Genomic DNA, 26514 nt, shown 5'->3' on the forward strand with positions numbered 1-26514 from the left:
TGGTGGGAGTGTCATGGTCTGGGGCTGCATGAGTGCTGCCGGCACTGGGGAGCTACAGTTCATTGAGGGAACCGTGAATGCCAACATGTACTGTGACATACTGAAGCAGAGCATGAACCCCTCCCTTCAGAGACTGGGCCGCAGGGCAGTATTCCAACATGATAACGACCTCAAACACACCTCCAAGACGACCACTGCCTTGCTAAAGAAGCTGAGGGTAAAGGTGATGGACTGGCCAAGCATGTCTCCAGACCTAAACCCTATTGAGCATCTGTGGGGCATCCTCAAACGGAAGGTGGAGGAGTGCAAGGTCTCTAACATCCACCAGCTCCGTGATGTCGTCATGGAGGAGTGGAAGAGGACTCCAGTGGCAACCTGTGACGCTCTGGTGAACTCCATGCCCAAGAGGGTTAAGGCAGTGCTGGAAAATGATGGTGGCCACACAAAATATTGACACTTTGGGCCCAATTTGGACATTTTCATTTAGGGGTGTACTCACTTTTGTTGCCAGCGATTTAGACATTAATGGCTGTGTGTTGTGTTATTTTGAGGGGACAGCAAATTTACACTGTTATACAAGCTGTACACTCACTATTTTACATTGTAGCAAAGTGTCAGTTCTTCAGAGTTGTCACATGAAAAGATATACTCAAATATTTACAAAAATGTGAGGGGTGTACTCACTTTTGTGAGATACTGTACTTAAGTATCAAAAGTAAAAGTATAAATAATGTTTTATTCCTTATATTAAGCAAACCAGACGGCACCATTTTCTGGATTGTTTTATTTACGGATAGACTGGGGCACACTCCAACACTCAGACATAATTTATAAACGAAGCATTTGTATTTAGTGAGTCTGCCAGATCAGAGGCAGTAGGGATGACCAGGGATGTTTTCTTGATAAGTGTGTGAATTTGACATTTTTCCTGTCATGCTAAGCATTCAAAATGGAACAAGTAATTTTGGGTGTCAGGGAAAATGTATTGAGTAAAAAGTACATTATTTTCTTTAGGAATGTTGTGAAATAAAAGTAAAAGTTGTAGAAAATTGTAATAGTAATGTACAGATACCCCAAAACCTACTTAAGTAGTACTTTAAAATATTTTTACTTAATTACTTTACACCACTGGTGGGAAAGGAGTTGGGTGCTGTTGAATCGATGAAGGTAACCCGAAGTGGTCTTGTGATGATTTTTTGTGTTTCTTCCGCCCAGAGGGAGTGTGCGCTCCGCACCACACAGATGGGGGCAAGAGATATTACATCTTCGTCCTTGCTTTGCTTTGCTCTCAAGAACAGGGCACCATTGAAAGGAGTGATTACTGGGGTAGGGGTGAAGATGGGATGGGTCAGCTGAAGTGAAAGATTCCTGGTGTCTGTGACACCCGCCATCTGGAGCGACGCAGACCCGGTGGCTAGCGTGGTGAAACAGAAGAGTCACTGTCTGTTCTTTTGAGTTTTGATGTTGAGTCTTTACCCGACAAAGTAATGGTAGGATATATCAGTTCTCCTGTACGAGCTTTTGTGCCGAACCCACTACGCTGTTTCAGGTACCAAGTGTATGGTCATGTTGCAGCAGTGTGTAGGAGGAAGATTCCTAGATGTGAGAAGTGTACAGGAGGGCATGAGTCAAAGGAGTGTGTAATATCAGTGAAAGAAGTGGTGTGTGTAAACTGTAGGGGTGCCCATGTTGCTGGGGATCAGAAGTGTCCGGTGTGAGAGAGGCAGGTTGAGGTTGCCATGGTCAGAGTTGTGGAGAAAGTAGAGGAAGATGGGTCAAGGGTGAGGGATACTTAGAGGCTCCCAGTGAGTAGTAGAATTTTGCCAGTACAGAGTGATAGGCATACGAACGAAATGTGCTTCAGTAAGGTTGGCTTTTTAGCATTCATTGCTATGGTTATTCACTGTACCACAGGTATGGAACGTAAAATCACAGAAAATAGGTGTTGTGGTGGCAGCTGCCGAGAAGTACTTGGGATTACAATATATTATAGTTTGCAACGCCAGGGTTGTGGGTTTGATTCCCACGGGGGGCCAGTATAAAAAAAAAAAAAAAAGATCTATTCACTAACTGTAAGTCGCTCTGGATAAGAGCGTCTGCTAAATGACTAAAATGTAAAATGTAAATGTATTACTGCAGAAGAGTTACTGGGGGTGTTGAATGGTAGTGTCCTGTCCATTGGCCTGGTGTAGGATTAAATAAGGTTAAATTAGTGGAATGGGGTGTTAAAAAATAATGTGTAGTTAGCAGGGTACTTGTTTTTTGTTATATCACAAAGTAGAATGGATTTATTATCCGGTCCAGTTGGAGGCGGTAATGCAACATTATATTGGATGCCAACCGCCATTAAACCCTACGGAAGAAGAAGAAAGTGAACGGAAACCGGAAAGGGTCAGTGCTTCCTACAGAATCGGCGTGCTCGTTTCAAACCTGTAGTACAAGCGAGGACGAGCACGAGAAAGAAGCTGCCCCGTCGAGAAACTTCAGTCTACAAATCAATATTGTACGTAGCATGTGATGTGTTATCTAGGTATATTAAACAAAATAAGACGAAATTGGATTGATAGCTGAATAATTGGTGACATTAGCAAGCAGGTAACGTTAAGCGCTGGGAAAGGAAATAGCTTAGTTAGCATTAGCTAGCTAACAAACTGACAATTTCGGCTAGCGAGCTAGCTAATTAGCTAGCGAGAGCACATGAATGCATTGGGCCACAATAGCAAGCAAACGCAACATCAAATAAATTGACCATTTGTCGATACTCGGTAGGATTTAGCTAGCGATTCATATAAAGTTGGCTACTAACAAACGCCAAGTTGCCAGTAGCCTACTGGCCAAATGTGAAAATATTTGTGTTATTAGCTCGTTAACTAGTTAGGTTAACGTTAGTAGCCATGTTTAGCAGTAGAATAGCTAACAGTTAACGTTAGCTAAACTTGCGAGATAGTAACTTTGTCTAGATTACTTCTCAGTTGGCGTTATTTGTCTGCCATGTTCAATCGAATAATATATCGACTGTCTTATGAAACTAACGTTAGCTAACTAACCCATGTTTGTACTGCTTGTTAGTGTCGAGGCCGCATATTTGGCCTTGTTTCTTTTATACTACATGTGTGTGGCTGGTGAAGCCGGGGACTGCCGTGGTGAGAAGGGTTAAGTTTACGGCGTTGACCCGACTAGCTACCGTGGCCGGTACTTTGGGTTTTCTCGTGACTAGTTATATAGTTCGATCGTCGGAACTAATATTACCATAGCGCCAACGTTAGTCAGATAGTAGGAAGTGTAACATAAACTAGACAACTATCAAGAAGATAGTTTGTGGTGTTTACATAACAGCTAGTTCATTGTGTTGTGACCAAAGAAAGTTGTAGGGCGGCTATTGTTTCATGTCGTCCCCGGTCCAGGGATCTCTAGCTATATTGCAGCACACCGACAGAAGGGAACCGGGTGTCGTGGGGGGTGGGGCAGGATTAGGGCGGTTAAGCTGGGTCACCGATATATTTTACTCATTGTCTTTAGCAGAGCTTTTATTTGACCCAATCCGATTCCCAATTTCAACTGCAGCTTCGAGCTCCCGCAAACTTTGCTGCTCTCTTTACCCGGCCTTACAGACCCGTTTCCGTGTAGAAACAAGCTCATGAAACGAAACCACGCAAGCGGCGCTTTTTTGCAGGCCTTTTTTTGCATGTCCCGCTCTGGCCATGTGTATGGCTCACCTTCGGTCGCATAATGCCACTGCATTCCCTATCATTAGTGAGCATATGGCGTTTAGTCTGGCAGTCGATATTTTAATAATAGAATCCCCGAATGTTCACTTTGGGAAGCCGGCTGCAAGAGCATGTCAATTTTGTAGCCTGTTTCTTAGCTCTATATATCAAATTATTGATTTGTATTGTCATATAATCCAGTGCCAATCCGTGCCACATCACAAGATGCATCCGTTTATAAGCCCTCATCAATTATTAAAACTATAGAAAGGCCAGTCAGCCCATGGTTGCTTCCCAAATAGCACCTTATTCCCCGTAGTGCACTACTTTTGACCAGAACCCTATGGATCATGGTCAAAAGTAATGCACCAATAAGTAATAGACCACCAGACCCACAGGATATGATGCACACTTTATAATTCCCAACTTAAAATGGTGTTAGTATTCATACTGTCTGATCCAGAGGTCTCTCTTACAGTCATTTACGTTTTAGTCATTTAGCAGACGCTCTTATCCAGAGCGACTAACAGGAGCAATTAGGATTAAGTGCCTTGCTTACGGGCACATCGACAGATTTTTCACCTAGTCGGCTCGGGGATTCGAACCAGCGACCTTTCGGTTACTGGCATAACGCTCTTACCCACTAAGCTACCTGCCGCCCCAGTCATACTCCTATATTCTCTCTCTGTCCCTGCAGACTCTCTCTGCTAGTAGAACTCTCTATTATATCACTAATTTTCCTTGTTGTATTATCTTATATCAGTAATGGGGACATACGTAATTCATATCTGTAACTTTGTGTGTGGGTGTGGTCCCCATGCAGGATGGAGTGGCAGCCGGATGAACAGGGACTCCAGCAGGTCCTCCAGCTCCTCAAGGACTCCCAGTCCCCCAACACGGCCACACAGAGAGCCGTGCAACAAGTATCCTCTTCATGTACAGACACTGACTGGAGAGGGGGTTAGTGGGATGGGCACCTGTATGGCAGTGGTACTTCTGTGGTCCTCAGTTGGTAGAGCATGGTGCTTGCAACACCAGTATAGTGGGTTAGATTCCTGGGACCACCCATACGTAAACTGTATGCACACATTACTGTAAGTTGCTTTGGATAAAAGTGCCTGCTAAATGGCATATTATTCTATGGTTATTGCATCATCTAGTTCAGTTTGCAGGGATCTCAGTCTATGGGGCCTGTATTGACAATGTATCACAGTGGCGATAGTGTTATAAGACAGTCACTCTGACTGTCCCTCTGGATATGATGCATTCTATAGAACTCCTGACTGTTACTGATGGTGTTAGTATTCATACTGTCTGATCCAGAGGTCTCTCATACTACTCTGTCTGGTCCTTTAGAGTTTGCCTTTGTTAGTATAGCATATAATCCTAACCCTCCAATCCATAACTCCCACTAGCCTACTTATTACTTACTTAAACCCTTGTCCTCATTAGGAACCATAGGTAAGGCTACTTATAGCAGCAGTTATTTCAAAACCATTCATATGGTACAACCTATACAAAGGGGTGGCAACCATTTCTGCAGCTTTAGAATTAAATTTAGCTGGTATGTGACAATCACAGATCCGTTGCATTCCAAACTCTGTCAAATTCCTTCTGAAATAAGCGCTGCACTTAGTATTTCAACTGGTGGTATTTTTCCTCTGTCTAAATGTCACCAGTAGATTACACTGCTGCAGTGAAAGTGTACTTCTAGTTATTTGTTTGAGTTTAGCATCATGTGAGTTGTTGAGTTGTCTGTGATGTGAAATCGCCCTTAACCATGCTGTCAGAAACTTGAACAGCTCAACCAGTTCCCTGACTTCAACAACTATCTAATCTTTGTGCTCACAAGACTGAAAACTGAAGGTGAGAGCCCTCTGTCTGTGTGAGTGAGTTGATATGTTGTAGGTGAGCGTCCAGTAGCCTGAGTCGTGTTCATTAGGGCACACCGTATTACTTCTTAGCTCAAATGAGTTTTGGGTTTCTTTGTGTGTATCCATTCTTTGGTCAGCATGCCGTCATTATCCACTTGCCTTGTTATTAGTGGTTCTCCAGACTGCTGCGTGTCATTTGGAACGCACGTTGCTGTGGCCTTCGTCTGCATCTCTGACATTCTCCTCTTTTTCTTCCTCTACCCCATGACCGCCCAACTTCATCCTCTTCTCCCATTCCTCCCTCCTGCTCTCTCTCTCCAGATGAGCCCACTCGTTCTCTGAGTGGTCTGATCCTGAAGAACAATGTGAAGGCCCACTACCAGAACTTCCCCCCGGCCGTGGCTGACTTCATCAAGCAGGAATGCCTCAACAACATAGGCGACCCGTCACCCCTCATCCGTGCCACCATCGGTGAGTCAGTGTGTGTGTGTTAGGTCTGGGTGTGTGTGTGTGTGTGTGTGTTAGGTCTGGGTGGGTGTGTTAGGTCTGGGTGGGTGTGTTAGGTCTGGGGGTGTGTGTGTGTGTGTGTTAGGTCTGGGGGTGTGTGTGTGTGTGTGTTAGGTCTGGGGGTGTGTGTGTGTTAGGTCTGGGGGTGTGTGTGTGTGTGTGTTAGGTCTGGGTGGGTGTGTGTGTTAGGTCTGGGGGGGGTGTGAGACAGACATGGTTCTGTCTGTGTGTGTCTTGGCATGCATTGCGTCTGTCTGTGTCTCGGGTAACTGCTGTCCTGTGGCTTTAATGTGGTTCATTTTTCTCACCGTCCCTCCCTTTAGTAGCTATCTTCACTCCCCCCCCCAACACACATCTCTCTCTTCCCCCATCCTGCCCTCTGGATTTGATGCATTCTATATAACTGCTGACTGTTAATGATGGTGTTAGTTTTCATACTGTCTGATCCAGAGGTCTCTCTATACCTTAACTCTCTCTTGTACATCCCTGTTTCCCCACATGTCTGGTCTGACAAGACAGCATAGGTGGAAGCAATGTAGTGGAACCCTTCAGGAGTGTTTACTTTCACCTGTCCACTTCTCCCAGATCAGTGGGTTCAATTGTTTTGCTTCGCCTTGTGCCCCGGGTGGGTGGAGATTTCACTTAAGGACCAATGCGATGGTCTAAAATGTGCAAACTCTGCCCACCCTAGTTACCGGGCAATTCAAAACCAACGTGCCCAGTGAGAATGGCAGTGTCACCTCCAAGAGACTGCTATTTTAAAGTGTTAAGAGGAAACCACCGTGTGAGTGTTGCTTCCTAACCTCTTTCTCTTCATCTCTCTCTCAGGTATCCTGATCACCACCATCACTTCCAAAGGGGAGCTGCAGACATGGCCGGAGCTGCTTCCCCAGCTGTGTAACCTGCTCAACTCTGAGGACTACAACACCTGCGAGGTCAGGAGCTACCTGCCTTCCACACTCACATCTGTCTTTTTCTACTCTCCCTTTCTCTTCCTCCTTTCTTTTCCATCTGTCGCCCTTCTCCATTTTTTTTCTTCCTCCTTCCCCATCTCCCTTTTCTTTTTCCCCTCCTTCCCTGTCCCTCTCTCTTTCCCCTTCCTTCCATGTCTTCATATCCCTTCTCCTTCGGTCTTCCTTCCCTGTCCCCTCCTTTACCTCTCCACAACTCTCTTTACCTCTCCACATCTCTTTACCTCTCCACAACTCTCTGTACCTCCTAAGAGTTATTTTACTCGTTGCTAAATGTTTTCAGTAGCGTTCTCTCTCCCCATCCCATGCCATCTGGATATGATGCAGAACACCTTGACAGTGATTGCCAGTGATGCTTGTTGTATTCATACTGTCTGATCCAGACCTGTAGCCTATTGTCTCAAATCATCCTACGTCATCCCCCTCTGTTGCGCTGAGTTTGACTCTGTCTGTCTGCGTGTGTTCTCTTGATCAGGGCTCATTTGGCGCCCTGCAGAAGATCTGCGAGGACTCGTCGGAGCTGTTGGAGAGCGATGCGCTCAACCGCCCTCTCAACATCATGATCCCCAAGTTCCTGCAGTTCTTCAAGCACTGCAGCCCCAAGATCAGGTCAGTCCGAGGTCCCCTGTACCTCCAGACTATCCTGTTCCCAGATCAGTTTGTGCTGTCTTGCCAACTCCTGTGGTCATAGTTATGCCAGTGACTAGAGGAGTTGGCAAGACAGCACAAACGGATCTGAGAACAGGCTGCCTCCAGACTCCATTGGCTGTTTCTGTTCTTACTGTTGTGTTCAGTAGAGCATAGCACACCATAGCAAAACGTTTTGCAACGGATTACACATCTGTGTTCTTATTGGACCAGCTTAGGTAGTTGCATGGAACATTTGAGTCGGTTTCAAAAAGTTTCCCTCCTACTATCCCACTGTTTTCAAATACATTAATTTGCTGTGACTCATGGTGATATTCTCTCTGCCTGTAGATCTCATGCCATCGCCTGTGTGAACCAGTTCATCATCGGCAGAGCCCAGGCCCTGATGGACAACATCGACACCTTCATCGAGGTGAGCATCAGGCAACACACAACACTATGTTGACCATAGAAATATAATTGTTGTGGTCTGATGGGCTATGCCCATTCTAGTAGTTCTACCTCTATGGTGGTGACACTGAAGAACACTGAGCTCTTCTGGATATGATGCAGAACACCTTGACAGTGATGGTCAGTGATGCTTGTTGTATTCATACTGTCTGATCCAAACCCTACAGCCTCTTACATGTCCATCGTCTAGGCAACGGTGTGAACTGTAATCAATGGTGTTGAGGATAGCTGTAGATTCAAGACTGACATCGGTTTCTCTTATTTTCTTCTCTGGCACCACTCTTTCCTTCTCTTTCCCTCTCTCTCTTCGTGTCTCTGTCTCAGAGCCTGTTTGCGCTGGCTACAGACGAGGACTCGGAGGTGAGGAAGAACGTGTGCCGCGCTCTGGTCATGCTGCTGGAGGTCCGCATCGACCGGCTAATCCCTCACATGCACAGCATCATACAAGTGAGACCACCACCACTTCCTTATTTACACTCCCACAGACCAATCAGCACGTCCGACACTGTCATACCTCATCAGCCAATCCCAACCCCTGACACTGCTGTGTCTGTATCTCTCTCCCGCCAGTACATGCTGCAGCGCACACAGGACCCGGATGAGAACGTTTCTCTGGAGGCCTGTGAGTTCTGGCTCACCCTGGCCGAGCAGCCCATCTGCAAGGAGGTGCTCTCTGGACACCTGGTGCAGTGAGTAATCCTAAACATACCTGTAACATACAGCATCACCTGGATTGTGTTGGTTGTACGTGATGTAGAGAGATGGGGGACGGTCAGGTCAGAGGTGTAGAGGGGAACAGAGGTTAGTCAATAGTACAGCTTGTAAGAGTAACATACCCATAGAGCTCCTATAGTTCATAGTGTATTTAATTCTGTCAACATACTGTACTGTGTTCTATTAGGTGTGATGTGAAGAGAAGGAAGTTCAGAGGAACAGAGAATGTTGATTCCATTTCAGTAGTGTTGGCTAGCTGTAGTATAAGACCTCTCATGACGTTTACCCTCTCCCCTTCCCATGCTGTCTGGATATGATGCATAACACATTAACTGTGATGGTCAGTGATGCTTGTTGTATTCATACTGTCTGATCCAGACAGCTGCAGCCCACTTGCCACATCTGACGCTGTATAACTTCAATCTATTATTATTATTATTATATTATATGGAACCAAGAAATGCAGTGTTGTTGATTGACCAACAATGGAAAGACTGCTTGACTAATGGTGCCTTGTCTCTCTCCCCTCCTGTAGGCTCATTCCTATCCTGGTGAACGGCATGAAGTACTCTGAGATAGACATTATCCTGCTGAAGGTGAGCCTGCCTATCTGTTCTGGGTGTGAATGATGACACCACACCTATTTCTCCCCACCATGGTTGTGTTCATTAGGGCACACTGTAACGGAAAATGGCAATTTCTTATTGGACCAGTTTAGATACTACCTCCCTGTTTCGGACCATTTGTTCAGTGTCGTGCTTAATGAACACGACCCAGACGTCTTTCCTCCCACCCTGTCCTTACTGGTACTCTTGTTGTGATGACAGCTTTACGCTTGAGACTTTACTGATATTTGATGTATTCGTACTCTCTGACCTAAGGCGTTGTATCTGGTTAATGCCAGTTAATGGTGTAGCAGTGTCGTCCCCCCCCGTCCCCCCCCCCGCTAACTGTCTACACAGTTCCATGACACATCACCTAGGCTAACCCACAGGGGATTTCTGCCTGCTAGACACTCCTTACCCTAACTCATAGTCCTCTGTCATAGAAGCCACACACTTACTCATTTCAGTGCATTAATACCCTACTGGCTATTTCTGGCACTAAGCTGTGTCCATACAGTGGGGAAAAAAAGTATTTAGTCAGCCACCAATTGTGCAAGTTCTCCCACTTAAAAAGATGAGAGAGGCCTGTAATTTTCATCATAGGTACACGTCAACTATGACAGACAAATTGAGAAAAGAAAATCCAGAAAATCACATTGTAGGATTTTTAATGAATTTATTTGCAAATTATGGTGGAAAATAAGTATTTGGTCACCTACAAACAAGCAAGATTTCTGGCTCTCACAGACCTGTAACTTCTTCTTTAAGAGGCTCCTCTGTCCTCCACTCGTTACCTGTATTAATGGCACCTGTTTGAACTTGTTTTCAGTATAAAAGACACCTGTCCACAACCTCAAACAGTCACACTCCAAACTCCACTATGGCCAAGACCAAAGAGCTGTCAAATGACACCAGAAACAAAATTGTAGACCTGCACCAGGCTGGGAAGACTGACTCTGCAATAGGTAAGCAGCTTGGTTTGAAGAAATCAACTGTGGGAGCAATTATTAGGAAATGGAAGACATTCAAGACTACTGATAATCTCCCTCGTTCTGGGGCTCCACGCAAGATCTCACCCCGTGGGGTCAAAATGATCACAAGAACGGTGAGCAAAAATCCCAGAACCACACGGGGGGACCTAGTGAATGACCTGCAGAGAGCTGGGACCAAAGTAACAAAGCCTAACATCAGTAACACACTACGCCGCCAGGGACTCAAATCCTGCAGTGCTAGACGTGTCCCCCTGCTTAAGCCAGTACATGTCCAGGCCCGTCTGAAGTTTGCTAGAGTGCATCCAGAAGAGGATTGGGAGAATGTCATATGGTCAGATGAAACCAAAATATAACTTTTTGGTAAAAACTCAACTCGTCGTGTTTGGAGGACAAAGAATGCTGAGTTGCATCCAAAGAACACCATACCTACTGTGAAGCATGGGAGTGAAAACATCATACTTTGGGGCTGTTTTTCTGCAAAGGGACCAGGACGACTGATCCGTGTAAAGGAAAGAATGAATGGGGCCATGTATCGTGAGATTTTGAGTGAAAACCTCCTTCCATCAGCAAGGGCATTGAAGATGAAACGTGGCTGGGTCTTTCAGCATGACAATGATCCCAAACACACCGCCCGGGCAACGAAGGAGTGGCTTCGTAAGAAGCATTTCAAGGTCCTGGAGTCTCCAGATCTCAACCCCATAGAAAATCTTTGGAGGGAGTTGAAAGTCCGTGTTGCCCAGCGACAGTCCCAAAACATCACTGCTCTAGAGGAGATCTGCATGGAGGAATGGGCCAAAATACCAGCAGCAGTGTGTGAAAACCTTGTGAAGACTTACAGAAAACGTTTGACCTGTGTCATTGCCAACAAAGGGTATATAACAAAGTATTGAGAAACTTTTGTTATTGACCAAATACTTATTTTCCACCATAATTTGCAAATAAATTCATAAAAAATCCTACAATGTGATCTTCTGGATTTTTTTTCCTCATTTTGTCTGTCATAGTTGACGTGTACCTATGATGAAAATTACAGGCCTCTCTCATCTTTTTAAGTGGGAGAACTTGCACAATTGGTGGCTGACTAAATACTTTTTTTCCCCACTGTATGTCCATGCTACAGCATGCTTTTTAGAATGAGAAGGTCTTGGCCTCCTGAACTGAAACCTCATTTGGTCCTGCTATACTAGGAAACAGTCTCGGCCCTAGGTATTGCCTAGAACTATTGCCTGGAGGTTTTCCTAGTCAGGTCACGCGTTCCCGGAAAAATTCCTTGCCCAAGTTATAAAATATTAGCCTGGTCCCAGATATTTTTGTGCTGTATAGCCATCTCTTATGCTTGCTGTCATGTTTCACAGCACAGACCTCGGACCAGAAAAATAAAATATAGCAATGATTAATGTAGTCTCTCTCTCCAGGGTGATGTGGAGGAGGACGAGGCAGTGCCGGACAGTGAGCAGGACATCAAGCCCCGCTTCCATAAGTCACGCACCGTCACCCTGCAGCACGAGGGAGGAGAGGGAGAGGAGGGAGAGGACATTGACCAAGATGACGATGATGATGACGATACGTTATCTGACTGGAACCTACGTGAGTCTGACATGACTTTAAGCCAACTGTTACTGAAACCACCACAGCCAGGATGGGAGAAGAATTAGAAAACAGACTGATACTGTCGATGGATAGAGCAGGAGGATTGTATCTGCTGCAGTCTACATGAGGCTTGTCTGTGTATGCTTGCTTAAAGCAGCATAATATAACTACATTTGATAGTCATTCCTGTGGGACAATATGGTGGCAAAAGTAACAAAAACAATTAAGTGGATATTCTTTCTGTATTTGTGAAAATATAAGTGGAAAGTTGTTAAGTCTTTCTATAGACTCTTTAGGTCCCTAGTGTTGCTTTTCTAGCCAAGATCAGAGGTACTCTCTCACCATCTAAACAGTACACTGATTCAGTTACTTCCCTGTTTGGCTGCTCTGCTCTCCACTGTCAGTGCACTGCTCCCCAGCGTCTCATTAGCAGTAAAGCTAGAGGTGGTAATTGGACAGTGTGAACACTGAACAGCACAGCCAGAGTAGTGATTACTGGCATCAGTGATGCTCCCTGCTGCTGTCTGGCAATGGAGCCATTCCCATGCAGAGATGCGCCAGAAAGGTGGAAGACCACTGTTATCACAATGGTGTCTGCATAGAACAAAACGACATAGAATTGTTATTCTGTATCTGAGTGTTAGTTCACGTAACCGTTACTGAAATGATATAGCTTTTTACTGGTGTCATAGCTAGATCACAAGGTGGATAATTCTTAGACATGATTTTTATGGAAATTGCTGTGTCATTACTTCAGGGCTGTAGCTAGTCTCGTCAGCCAGACACCAACATCAATGACATTCTGGTGACTGGAGAATCTGAAACCGAGAACGGCTGAAGTGGAGGGTAGGCTGTTGCTAGTGTGTGTGACTGTTTGCGTGTTTGCCGACTGCAGAATGACTTTGCATTTAACTGCTGCTGTGGAAATGATGACATGTTCTCATCTGAACATATATGATGCTAATTAGAGATCGTTTTCTGATCCACAGCAGGATATTGGTAGGACTGGTCTCCTTAACCTCAAAGGAATGGGTGTATAGGCCAGCGTGTTTTTTTAATTTGAAGAATCTGTTACTGTTCAGACCAGTACAACATGGCTTGGCCCAGATTCAGTACTGTGAAAAGGGTATGATATTAAATGGCTAGTTCGCTCTAAAGCCATCTTAGTATTTTGTTCATTAGTCCACTGTAAATAACATCCCCCAAATTGCACATGTCCCAGCAGTCAAGTTTTCAAGATGGAGCACTTTCAGTACAGCTGTAAAGATGTTTTTCATCATATTTCTGAGTGAACTATCCCTATTATCTCCCTGTAGGTAAGTGTTCGGCGGCGGCGCTGGACGTGCTGGCCAACGTGTTCCGGGACGAGCTGCTGCCCCACCTGCTGCCCCTGCTCAAGGGCCTTCTCTTCTCCCCTGACTGGGTCATCAAGGAGTCTGGCATCCTGGTGCTGGGAGCCATCGCTGAGGGTAAGGACTAGGAAATCAATCAGTCACACTGTTTACACTTCACATAGCTCTCTCCTTCTCTTGCTCAGTCTCATCTGTGTGACTCTTTCTTTCTCTCAACTGATTCTCTCGACTCTCCATCTCTCTGCGCTGTTGCTCTCCTCTCTGCTGTGATGTACAGTACACAGTGGTTCTTTCTCTATCACTCCATTGAGAGTTGACTGTCCCTCTGGATATGATGCATTCTATGTAACTCCTGACTGTTAATGATGGTGTTAGTATTCATACTGTCTGATCCAGAGGTCTCTCATACAGTCATATTCCTATACTGTTAATTTTGCCACTCTTTAAATTTAGGCTAGTCTTAGACATTTTTTCTAAAATATCATGAAGCCAGATTTTTGTCATTTGAATAATGATGTACCGTAGTCTAATTATTGTCAAAAGGACAAACAGTGGGCCATTTTAGTCCACTAAATGCCCTTTCATTCTAGTCACATTTTGGCACATCACATTTGTATTGCCTCATAAACCTATAGTAAACATAAATCACTGACTTCCATGTTCACAAATATACATATCCTTGTCCTACCAACATATCTTTCTGCATAACATCCTATCTCACGAATTCTCTTCCCAACAGCCAAATTGGCAGAAGAACACATTACTCTGCAACAGATAAAAAAAACGAGTCAGATATTAGTCAGAGATAATTTCGTCTCATTTTCATGAACCAAAAAGAAAAATAATTTTGGTTAGTTGTAGTTTTTTCTGGGTCTGTTTAGTCAGTTATCGTCTCGTCGATTGCCACTGAAAAATAGGGGTTTGAATATTTTTGTTGACGGAATTAACATGGCTCTCTGTCCCTGCAGACTCTTTCTCTGCTAATGGAACTCTTTAATATCGCTCTAGTTCCTTGTTGCATTATATCAATTCAGATTGACTTAGCAGTGGTGCCGCCATTCATTTTTGTCAGTGGATGCTCACGCCAATGTCTGGTTCCCCTGTCACTCGAGTTGTCTACTTTCTCTCTCTCCACTGTGAATTTGCTACACTTTGTCTCTCTCTCTCTCTCACTCTTCAGCCCTTTATGACCCCACTGTCAGTGTTGGTCCATGACACACTAATATAGGCTCCCAGAAGATGTTGACAGTGTATGGAGACGTGTCGCTGTCCTAATGCAGCGTAGTTGTAATGCCATATGTCTTCCACTGCGCTGACCCAGTTAACACGTCACTAATAGGATGTACACTAATTGGATTCCATTTGAGAGTATATTTTATATTAAAACATATAAACACTAAGCCAGATGACTGGCTGTCCTTCACGTGGCTCTGTGTTGATAATAGACTTGGCCTACAATTGAGTGTTGATTCAAATTATATCTAACTTTATCGGCATGAAAGGAGGAATTGAATGTTGCCTAAGCGATACACAGATGGTAATATTAATTTGAATCACTTCACAAATACACCAGGTAAAGACAATGTGTCATGGTTAAAACCTGCTAATAATATTAAGTGAACAGATTATCTCCTATCTGTGCTTTGAACTCATGACCTCTCTAGTAAACAGACCCCCCCCCCCCCCCCAATCACAAACCAAATATTAAAATACCGTTATAGAAGGTAAAGTAAAATTCCATGCATTGTGGTGCCTACCTCCCGGAGCTCCTTCCCCACCTCATCCTGTGTCTGTGACAAAAACACCCTCTCTCTCTCCCCTCCTCTCCTCCAGGCTGTATGCAGGGCATGGTGCCCTACCTTCCGGAGCTCCTCCCCCATCTCATTGCGTGCCTTTGTGACAAGAAGGCCCTGGTGCGCTCCATCGCTTGCTGGACCCTGTCACGCTACGCCCACTGGGTGGTCAGCCAGCCCCCAGACTCCCACCTCAAACCCCTGATGACCGAGCTGCTCAAGAGGATACTGGACGGCAACAAGAGGGTGCAGGAGGCCGCCTGCAGGTGTGTACTGTGTGTGTGGGAGGGTTCTTTTGGCATTGTCCATGTGTTTCAGCTATGACAGTCAGACCTGGGTTATTTTTTTAAAATTACTTAAGCTGTGCTTGTATGAGCTTGCCCGCTGCGATGGAACCAATGGAATAGTCCCAAAAGTTCAACCCGACCATCTGGAACTCAAGGCAGGCTCAATCAAACGCTCAAAACTATTTGAAGGAAAGCAGAGACTGCAGAATGACCGGGCATTTGACTTCTGCTGTGGAAATGATGACATGTTTCTCACCTGAACATATGATGCTAATATGAGATCGTTTTCTGATCCACAGCAGAATATTGGTAGGAATGGTCTCCTGAAGGGATACAGTGAGGGGAAAAAAGTATTTGATCCCCTGCTGATTTTGTAAGTTTGCCCACTAACAAAGAAATGATCAGTCTATAATTTTAATGGTAGGTTTATTTGAACAGTGAGAGACGAATAACAACCAAAAAATCCAGAAAAATGCATGTCAAAAATTGATTTGCATTTTAATGAGGGAAATAAGTATTTTACCCCCTCTCAATCAGAAAGATTTCTGGCTCCCAGGTGTCTTTTATACAGGTAACGATCTGAGATTAGGAGCACACTCTTAAAGGGAGTGCTCCTAATCTGTTTGTTACCTGTATACAAGACACCTGTCCACAGAAGCAATCAATCAATCAGATTCCAAACTCTCTACCATGGCCAAGACCAAAGAGCTCTCCAAGGATGTCAGGGACAAGATTGTAGACCTACACAAGGCTGGAATGGGCTACAAGACCATCGCCAAGCAGCTTGGTGAGAAGGTGTCAACAGTTGGTGCGATTATTCGCAAATGGAAGTAACACAAAAGAACTGTCAATCTCCCTCGGCCTGGGGCTCCATGCAAGATCTCACCTCGTGGAGTTGCAATGATCATGAGAACTGTGAGGAATCAGCCCAGAACTACATGGGAGGATCTTGTCAATGATCTCAAAACAGCTGGGACCATAGTCACCAAGAAAACAATTGGTAACACACTACGCTGTGAAGGACTGAAATCCTGCAGCACCCGCAAGGTCCCCCTGCTCAAGAAAGCACATATACAGGGCCATCTGAAGTTTGCCAATGAACATCTGAATGATTCAGAGGAGAACTGGGTGAAAGTGTTGTGGTCAGATGAGACCAAAATCGAGCTCTTTGGCATCAACTCAACTCGCCGTGTTTGGAGGAGAAGGAATGCTGCCTATGACCCCAAGAACACCATCCCCACTGTCAAACATGGAGGTGGAAACATTATGCTTTGTGGGTGTTTTTCTGCTAAGGGGACAGGACAACTTCACCGCATCAAAGGGACGATGGACGGGGCCATGTACCGTCAAATCTTGGGTGTGAACCTCCTTTCCTCAGCCAGGGCATTGAAAATGGGTCGTGGATGGGTATTCCAGCATGACAATGACCCAAAACACACGGCCAAGGCAACAAAGGAGTGGCTCAAGAAGAAGCACATTAAGGTCGTGGAGTGGCCTAGCCAGTCTCCAGACCTTAATCCCATAGAAAATCTGTGGAGGGAGCTGAAGGTTCGAGTTGCCAAACGTCAGCCTCGAAATCTTAATGACTTGGAGAAGATCTGCAAAGAGGAGTGGGACAAAATCCCTCCTGAGATGTGTGCAAACCTGGTGGCCAACTACAAGAAACGTCTGACCTCTGTGATTGCCAACAAGGGTTTTGCCACCAAGTATTAAGTCATGTTTTGCAGAGCGGTCAAATACTTATTTCCCTCATTAAAATGCAAATCAATGTATAACATTTTTGACATGCGTTTTTCTGAATTTTTTTTTGTTATTCTGTCTCTCACTGTTCAAATAAACCTACCATTAAAATTATAGACTGATCATGTCTTTGTCAGTGGGCAAACGTACAAAATCAGCAGGGGATCAAATACTTTTTTCCCTCACTGTATGTGTATAGGCCAGCTTGGTTGCGTTCTCTCAAAGCAGATGTCCGTGTGTGTGTGATGTGTCCATTCTCCTACTCTGACCCTTTGGCCTTTGTGGCCCTCAGTGCGTTTGCCACCCTGGAGGAGGAGGCGTGTACAGAGCTGGTGCCCTACCTCAGCTTCATCCTGGACACGCTGGTGTTCGCCTTTGGCAAGTACCAGCACAAGAACCTGCTCATCCTTTACGACGCCATCGGTACGCTCGCTGACTCCGTAGGACACCACCTCAACCAGCCTGTGAGTCTGGACCTCAAAATATCGTCACTTAGTTGGCAAACTAGCACTTAGAAAAATCAGAAAGCTGGATCAGCTTCACGGCCAACAACTCCGTACCGTCTTATGATGTACAACATCCTCTGTTCATTGTGGTGCATTGTTGTTGTATCACAACCTCCTTGGTTACTTTTCATTCATCTTTATGGTGAAGATTGTTGCATTGTTGCCTCTCTGCTCTCATCTATGATGAATTCAAACAGGCATTCGAAATCTGAATCACCAGTGTGAATGCATTTTAGACTGCGATTGTTTAGCGAGAGATGGCACGTGTATAAATCATCTGTTTGCCATTATCATGTTCTATTATGTCACCTGTAGATTGTCGCTACATCACAAGCTCAACTTGGTGGGTTTACACAGGTTTCATCTTTATGGTGAAGAGACACAATATTACTAAATTGTAATTGTACTGTCTGCTCCCCCCCACAGGAGTACATCCAGAAGCTGATGCCTCCCCTCATTGCCAAATGGAATGAGCTGAAGGACGAGGACAAGGATCTCTTTCCACTTCTGGAGGTTATACATTATTATATACATGAATCATGTTTGGTGCATCACAAGGTGGATCATTCTTAGACATGATTTTGTGGAAATGTACGTCATTGCTTTAGGGCAGTTGCTAGTCTTGTGAGCCAGACACCAACAATAATGATATTCTGGTGAATGGAGAATCTGGCTTGTTGGGGGGGAAATCTAGAACGGCTGAAGTGGAGTGTAGGCTGTTGCTAGTGTGTGTGACTGTGTTTGCGTGCCGACTGCAGAATGACTTTGCGTTTAGCTGCTGCTGTGGAAATGATGACACGTTCTCATCTGAACATATATGATGCTAATTAGAGATCGTTTGCTGATCCACAGCAGGATATTGGTAGGACTGGTCTCCTTAACCTCTTCAGCTGACAACAATAACTGGTGCCGGAGGTCATGCACTAGGCAGTGTTTTTATTGTAGGTCTATAGCTCTTAGAGCCTCTCAAAGCGCATAAATGGAAACGGGTGACTGTTGTGCTTCCAATGGTCTGTATTATACTGCCCCCTGATGGAAGAAAAGCACTACTACACCTCTTAATGAAAGAAGCGTTGGATAGAACAATGAGCCAGATATTTCACCGGCTGTATAAATGTGAAGTATCCCCTTGGCATTTCCACTCACTACCAAATATGGTGATGAGAGGAAGCCCAGTGGCCGGCAGTGGGAGAAGATGGAGCGAGATGGATTTTGGCCGACATTCTGCAAATCTTCTCATCGACAAAACATTTGATCTCCGTACAGTTTTCTGTTTCTAAAACTAGAATCTGTAACAGAGTAGACTGCGTTTTCTAGACTTTACCCTTTGCCGAAGTAAAACAATTAAAATGTGTTGTTTAGAAGGAGTACAAGGGAGAATTGAGTTATTGCACACTTCAGAGTACACGTTCCCTAACGGACATATGCAAATAAATGCTAGAACGCGCCAATAGGATCTCACTAGCTGGTGCTTGGCTCTGCCCCTCCTTGCTTGTTCTGCCCACTGATTAATATCCTCCCATTGGAAACGACAGGCTCTGGTCGATCTTGCATTTGTTCTTTTTTTTAAAAAGTTGATGTCCCTACGCACTTTTACTCCATTTTCATTGGCTCATGAGATCGAAACGGGGACTGACCGACTTCTGTATCTGAAAAGTTATAAAGCCAGTCCCTCTCCTTGACTCCTTTCGTTGATATGCAGTGAAATCACAGGAACGGTGAAAGAATGCATAATCTTAAAGGGACTTTTATGAACTTTTATGAAGTTTTAAAAAGAAAATAAGAAAAAAACTTCACATTTGTGAACTGTCCCTTTAAGATCGGTGCAAGTGAGTGAAAGGCCACACTGACAGGACACCACTTTGACCTATTGATATGCAGCCTGTGTTTTAGTTGTTGCCGTCCCCCACCCACCAAACTAACCCTGTCTCTCTGTGGCCCCCCAGTGTCTGTCGTCGGTGGCCACGGCCCTGCAGAGTGGCTTCCTGCCCTACTGTGAGCCTGTCTACCAGCGCTGTGTCACCCTGGTCCAGAAGACCCTCGCTCAGGCCATGGTAAGAACCTATAGAGCTCGCCAGCTTGTAGTCCTAAAAACTGGAAATGAGTTACCTCTGGTTTGTTCAGCCATTCCTATGGGGGAAATTAATGTGGAAAGAATGGGATTTTGGGATGAACGGCAAAATGAAGGTCTGAGGTTAACTCCGGCTTAGATATTATACGTTTTGTTCTGAGATATCAGTCGGTTAATAACATGACCTTTATGAATTATGAAGCCTTTATGTGCTTGTTTTGATTACATAAATGCTTCAATTCACAAAAAAGTGACGTTAGCTGATGAAGATAGTCTTAGAACAAAATGTATAATATCTCCTAAGCCTGTGTTTACTACAGACCTTATTTTCGGCGGTTATCCCAAAAAACGATTTTTCCCATAGGCTTTGTCAAACGAGCCATGGTGGAGTTGGTACCTACAAAAAGCCGCCATTACTATTGCTCTCTATAGTACTCTGTTATACAGTTTATACATATTAAATCACCAGACATGCCTTCAGTGAAGAACCATGTTAATGTATGGCAACAAAAACTGTTACAAATAAGCTAGATATAGCTAGGTTTCCTTCTAATTGGCGACAGATTTTCATGCAAATATTCGAATCTGCATAAAAACAATATGCGCATTTTCCCAGATTGTTGGGTTCAGTAACCGAAAGGTGGCTGGTTCTAATCCCTGAGCCGACTAGGTGAGAAATCTCTGTGCCCTTGAGCAAGGCACTTAACTGTAATTGCTCCTGTAAGTTGCTCTGGATAAGAGCGTCTGCTAAATGAATAAAATGTAAAAACATTTAAATAAAAGGCTGTGCGTGATGATGTAGTGCACATAAAAATTACTTTTGTGGTTAAATTCCCATATACCCCCCCAAAAAGTATAAAAATTGTTTCCATCGTGTGTTCAACTCTACTGATTTTGTTTTTGTTTTTTTCGTTTCACGCTGTTGGCGGTAGGTGCACTTGATTCAGCAGCCCTAGCGTCGGGAAGGCAGTGTTCCCATTTTGAACCATTTCATGTGTCTGAAGGTAGAACTACGCCTACCCGGCAGGCCCAGAGAGCAAATCAAGTGCACCTATAGGCCTATCGCTGGCCATTAGATAGCTCAGATCACTGTGTCTGCACAGTTTCCTCGAGCCATAGACTGCAAAAAGAAGCGAACTCACAGCAAAGGTTTAAAACCATGACTAGAGAGAGACTCAATGAATAGAGCTACTGGTTTTTTAAGTAAGTTAATGCCAGGTCGCAGTTGTAAATGAGAACTTGTTCTCAACTGGCTTACCTGGTTAAATAAAGGTGAACAAAAAAATGTTTGAGTTATTAATCACTGTCAACACTTTGTTCAAAACTTGTATAAGCCATGTGTGCCGATAAGCTTGTGTTATTATTAGCGGCTTGTCTTTTTTATTATCGAGGAATATTTCACTTTCTCTGGTCATAGCAGTAACAACAAATTGGTGCATGAGGCAGAAATAATGCAGTGCGATTTGAGTTTTGCCATCAGCTGGAAGACTGTCCCCTTTTCTCAGCGGAGGGAGGGAGAGATGGTGAGTCGGGTGAGAGGCAGCCTTACCGCTGCTCCTTCCTCCCCTCAGACTGACCATCAGATGCAGGCCATCATTCCAGTAAAAAAAATTATACAAATTATGCTCACTTAGCTGTGCCTCACAAGTAATACAACAAATGATATATTGCCAGTGTGATCATATACCTACATTTTTTTTTTTTTTTATGGTCAGAATTGGCAGGGTAATTCAAGCATAGCCAATATGCAGTGATAATGTATTGGGCCTATAGCCTACTGCACAAATCTAATTGCTACAGAACTGTTTTTTTTGGTTTATGTTGCATAGGCTTAGGTTTTTAAGTCATGTTTAAAAAAGAATCTGAGCTGTAGATCTCGGCTTCCATTTTGATTCAGAAAGTGATCTTGACTCAGAAAAGGTTGGTGGTGACCGTTGGCCTACATGATGAGATTATTATGTTTTATTTTAGTTTTCAAACGGCAGCCAAGCATCGATCATCATGTCACCCGAATAAGACCCTTGATATTTATTTGAAAGGAGCATCAAGCTCATCACCTTGCACTTTCACCACCCTGTGAAGTTAATCATTTATTTAATCTGTAGCCTAATAAACTGCATGCTTTCCCACGTCGTAGTGGGAGGACCACACATGCCATCGTGTGACTCTTCGGTATGATGGTAATATCAATATTTGCGCATAAGTGTTTCCACTGCCATTTCTCGCATAATACATTTTGCATAATACATTTTACCGAAGCAAAAGGATTCCACCTTGTCTAGCGTATTTTGTTTTGTCGACGTTTGGAAAGTTTACAGACAAATTTGCTCTTTCCATCATGCCTGTCGTGAATTTTTTTTATCCAACATGTACTTTACTCGCATGAAAAGGTTGGATTGAAACCTGGTTTCAGATATTAATTATAAGTTAGAATATAAACATGTTAATTGTCAATTTATTCTACACCACAAAACATAAGTTAGTGTAAACAAACTGCGTTTATTCAGCAATTTATTAAACATCGTACAGCGTTTTAGCTTCATATCCTAACTGTGAACAACAACCCACTGATGACTCTCTGTCCGTCTCCTCTCTCTCTCCAGATGTACAACCAGCACCCTGACCAGTACGAAGCCCCTGACAAGGACTTTATGATTGTGGCCCTGGACCTGCTGAGTGGCCTGGCCGAGGGCTTGGGGGGCAGTGTGGACCAGCTGGTGGCCCGCAGCAACATCATGACCCTGCTCTTCCAGTGCATGCAGGTACACAGGGGCATCCAAGTGCCAACTGTCAGTGGCCATTTTGAAAATGTTAAATTAGTCCATTTGAAGGAGGATAAGTTGCCGTATAGTTTATACAGTGCTGCTCTGTCGTTCGCAAAAAAAAAAAAAAACTGGTTTGTATGAAAGTTGGTATTCTTGCTGTTTGGAGTGTTAAAAGTTCAAAATATTTGTTTTAACCAGACGTGCCTGAGTTTTTGAGACTAACTGTGCGTTCCTCCAGGACCCTATGCCAGAGGTGAGACAGAGCTCCTTTGCTCTACTGGGAGACCTGACCAAGGCCTGCTTCACTCACGTCAAACCCTGCATTGGTGAGTCGACCATAGTAATGAAGAAATTACCTGTCAATGTCATGAAAAAGTAGATTCATAATCAGGACTAGATCACCAGTTACTGGCGCTGAGGAGGTATGTGTGTTGGAGTGACTAGTTTAGGTATTATTTGTATATTGTTGTGTGTATACCAGTGATTGTGTGACTAGTTGAGTGTACTGTTTAATTAACCTGTGTTTGTTGGAGTGTGTGTATAGCAGGGATTGTGTGACAAATTGTGTGTAGTGTTTGTATATAAACCTGTGTCTCCCCCATCCAGCTGAGTTCATGCCGATCCTGGGCCTGAACCTGAACCCAGAGTTCATCTCTGTGTGTAACAACGCTACCTGGGCCATTGGAGAGATCGCCATGCAGATGGGTGAGTTACTGCTTGCTGTGTGTCCTGACTGCAGTCTTAATTTCTTACACACCTGCACTCTTTACCTCACAACCACTCTTAAATGCATCTCTCACTATCTCTGCTTTCCCTCCCTCGTTCTCTCCCTCCCTTACTAACTCTCATAATAACACACACATACAACCAACAACCAGTCTGCACCTATGATGATCTCTCTAACAGACATTCGAAATCTGAAATGTTCTATGTGGAAGTTAAAGGTCTGAGTGTGTGACAGAGGTCCCAACGTAGGGATGAACACACAGATTGTAATGGTGTCACGTGTGTTATGGTGTATGCTGCTAGGGTTTGCCATTGGACTCTAACAGTGAGGCCTGCAGGTGTGTGCAAGCATGGCAGGCCAACCAGCAGTAGTACAGTGTAGTGACATTGTGCTAAAATACCTCTACAGGGAGAACTGACAAGAAGGATGAAGGAGATTGCTCAGGTGAGCTAGGGGGAACCATGCCTAAAGATGGTGGCCATTTTGGGAAATTGGCCAGAAATCACGAGAACCCTATTTTTGTAGCAACACCACCAGATTCACTCCATCAGTAATCCATGTTGGTAATGGTGATTTGATAAAAGTGATTTTAATGATGACACTATAAATACTCTAAATGACAGTGAATACTTGATAGCGCTGATTTTGGAGTTGACTGTAGACCTGGCTTCAAATTATATTTGAAATACTTAAGCTGTGCTTGATTGTATTGGAAAGGAACCAATAGAAAAGGCCCCAAAGTTTAAACCCTGTCCATTTGCCACTCCAGGCAGGCTAGAGAAAATGCTCAAAGTATCTGAAAGATTTCCAATAGTAATTGAACCCAGGTATGGAGAGCAATGCCATAATTTCCATCTGGTTGATTGTGTTGTGTTTTCCTTGGTGCCTGTAGGATCAGACATGCAACCCTATGTTGGGCTGGTCCTCAACAACCTGGTGGAGATCATCAACAGACCTAACACACCCAAGACCCTCCTGGAGAATACAGGTACGGTACTCACACACACACATGTTTAAATCCCCACCCCCATGCAAAACAAGTGTTTAGGCTCCAGTCCACTCCTATTATGATCTCTTTTAACATACATTCGAAATATGAGACGTTCAATGTGGAATTTAAAGCTCTGAATGTGAGACTAGGAGATCTGACTTTGAAGTTATTGTTCTAAACCCTATTGGTATGGGCCTGTAGTTATTGACACATAATCACTCCTCTGTTTCTCTTGGGACAGCCATTACGATCGGCAGGCTGGGGTACGTGTGTCCACAGGAGGTGTCTCCCATGCTGCAACAGTTCATCAGACCCTGGTGCACATCGTTGAGGAACATCAGGGACAATGAGGAGAAAGACTCTGCGTTCCGTGGAATCTGCATGATGATCGGCGTCAACCCCGCTGGAGTGGTTCAGGTGAACACTGTTCCACACAGAAATATGGATTTACTGGGGCCAATGCTTTTAATAATTTTGTTCCCCGAGTGTGTTGCCTCTCCACTCTTGTCTATTATGAACTCTAAACAGACATTCTAAATCTGAATAACTAGTGTGGATGTAATTTAGACTCTGAGGTAACTCTGGTGAGAGAAGGCACATTGGATTCAACCAAGCGTGTTTGGTGTCATTGAAGGATGATTGGAACCTAAATGAGTGATAAGGCAATGTGGATGATGAGGATGTTGTCATATGAACTTTGGTGTCTCTTCAGGACTTCATCTTCTTCTGTGATGCTGTGGCCTCCTGGGTTAGTCCTAAGGACGATCTGAGAGACATGTTCTACAAGGTAAGCACTCGGGAGATATATACCTCAACAAATCTCACCCATACGTTTGATCCTCAGGATACAAAGGTTCTAGACTGTTGGGTTCTAAGTAGACCTCATGCTCCTCTTCCTCCACACCCTGTGATGATCTTTATCTACAGACATTCGAAATCTGAACATATCTTGTGGATATTTTAGACTCTGAGATGTGTGGTGCCAAGAAAACAAAAGATAACCAGCTTTGCCAGTCGCTGAAGACCACTGACCCTATACACCACCTTGATTTACAAGCTTTGTTTGATGTTGTGTTGTAGATCCTCCATGGCTTCAAGGACCAGGTGGGCGAGGAGAACTGGCAGCAGTTCTCAGAACAATTCCCCCCTCTGCTGAAGGAGAGGCTGTCGGCCTGCTATGGCGTGTAGTTCCCCTCGCCGACACAGGACACGCCTGTCAGGTATTGACTCACTTTAGGTAGGACTGATCTAGGATCAGCTTCCTTTCCCCAAATCCTAATGTTATGTTTAGTCCATGTTCTCTCAGTTCACCTGAATAAAAAATTAACTCTTGTTTTCCCTTTTCTCCCTCCTCCTCCTCTTCCTATTCACTCCTCTTCTCCCTCCCCCTCTCCCACTTTGTCCCCTCTACAGGTTTAATCTATGGGAGGGTTACTGGGGGAACTCATCCATCTATGTTACTGCACTGCCCTGATCGTGGGGGGAGGAGGAGAGGGATTGGCCCTGGCTCCTGTCCATTCAGACTACAAGTCCCACGACCCTGTGTGTCTCTGTGAGGGTGGGTGGGAGGGAGGGTTACTGGGAGGGAAACTGGGGAGAAAACCTCTGGATTTCAAACGCCAAACTTAAATCCAACGACATACTCCGATGTAACCAAAGCCACAGGGGTTCTATAAGAGGGGGAGGGAGGGTAGGATAAGCAAATGCACGGGCCGGCTACGAACGGCCCTAGATCCATTCGATAACCAAGGTTAGAGGAGAGCTGTGGTGGGAGGGCGAGCGGGGTGGCAGCAACCCCGGAATAAGTAAATTAAGGAGAAATCTCAAAACCAGCTCAGGAGCCACAGTTTAAAAACACAACACACATAATATGTAGACTGGCACACTTACTTAATTCAGGCAGGGAAGGTAGTTGCCCTGGCCCGAACGACCAATCGGTGCAAAAGCACATTGCATACATTCTGCAATAGTCATTTGAGAATCTATACAAAGGCTGTGGGTGGGATACAGATGTAGCGCTAATGTTTTATAATAGCTGCCTGAAGGCTAGCCTCAGGGGAAAGCATGAGAGGCTTTTCAACATAAAAATGGGGAGAGTTCTAGAAGAGTAATTTACACCTATACTACACAAGCTTTCATAGACCGTACATTACCGTACCTGTTCATATTGGGACTTATCTCAATAAAACACAGGTACATTTAGACAATTTTTCTTCCCTTGCTT

General features: G+C 44.4%; 1 protein-coding gene across 1 annotated transcript; it reads left to right on the plus strand.

Annotated features, from left to right (window-relative positions):
• The first annotated feature begins 2410 nt into the window (after positions 1–2410).
• On the plus strand, positions 2411–26491 carry LOC311103431 (transportin-2-like). Its single transcript, XM_084144997.1, has 24 exons — positions 2411–2503; positions 4531–4630; positions 5498–5573; positions 5903–6052; positions 6917–7023; positions 7535–7668; positions 8038–8119; positions 8482–8604; positions 8728–8846; positions 9407–9467; positions 11884–12055; positions 13375–13527; positions 15244–15469; positions 17523–17694; positions 18163–18249; positions 19683–19790; positions 22411–22569; positions 22811–22898; positions 23179–23277; positions 24192–24287; positions 24532–24707; positions 25003–25077; positions 25371–25510; positions 25704–26491. Exons 2-23 carry the CDS (start codon positions 4532–4534, stop codon positions 25476–25478), a joined length of 2670 nt encoding a protein of 889 aa, XP_084001123.1. The 5' UTR covers positions 2411–2503; position 4531; the 3' UTR covers positions 25479–25510; positions 25704–26491.
• The last annotated feature ends 23 nt before the right edge of the window (positions 26492–26514 follow it).

The sequence above is a fragment of the Coregonus lavaretus genome, assembly GCF_964263955.1.
Source record: "Coregonus lavaretus genome assembly, chromosome: 28".
NCBI lineage: Eukaryota > Metazoa > Chordata > Actinopteri > Salmoniformes > Salmonidae > Coregonus > Coregonus lavaretus.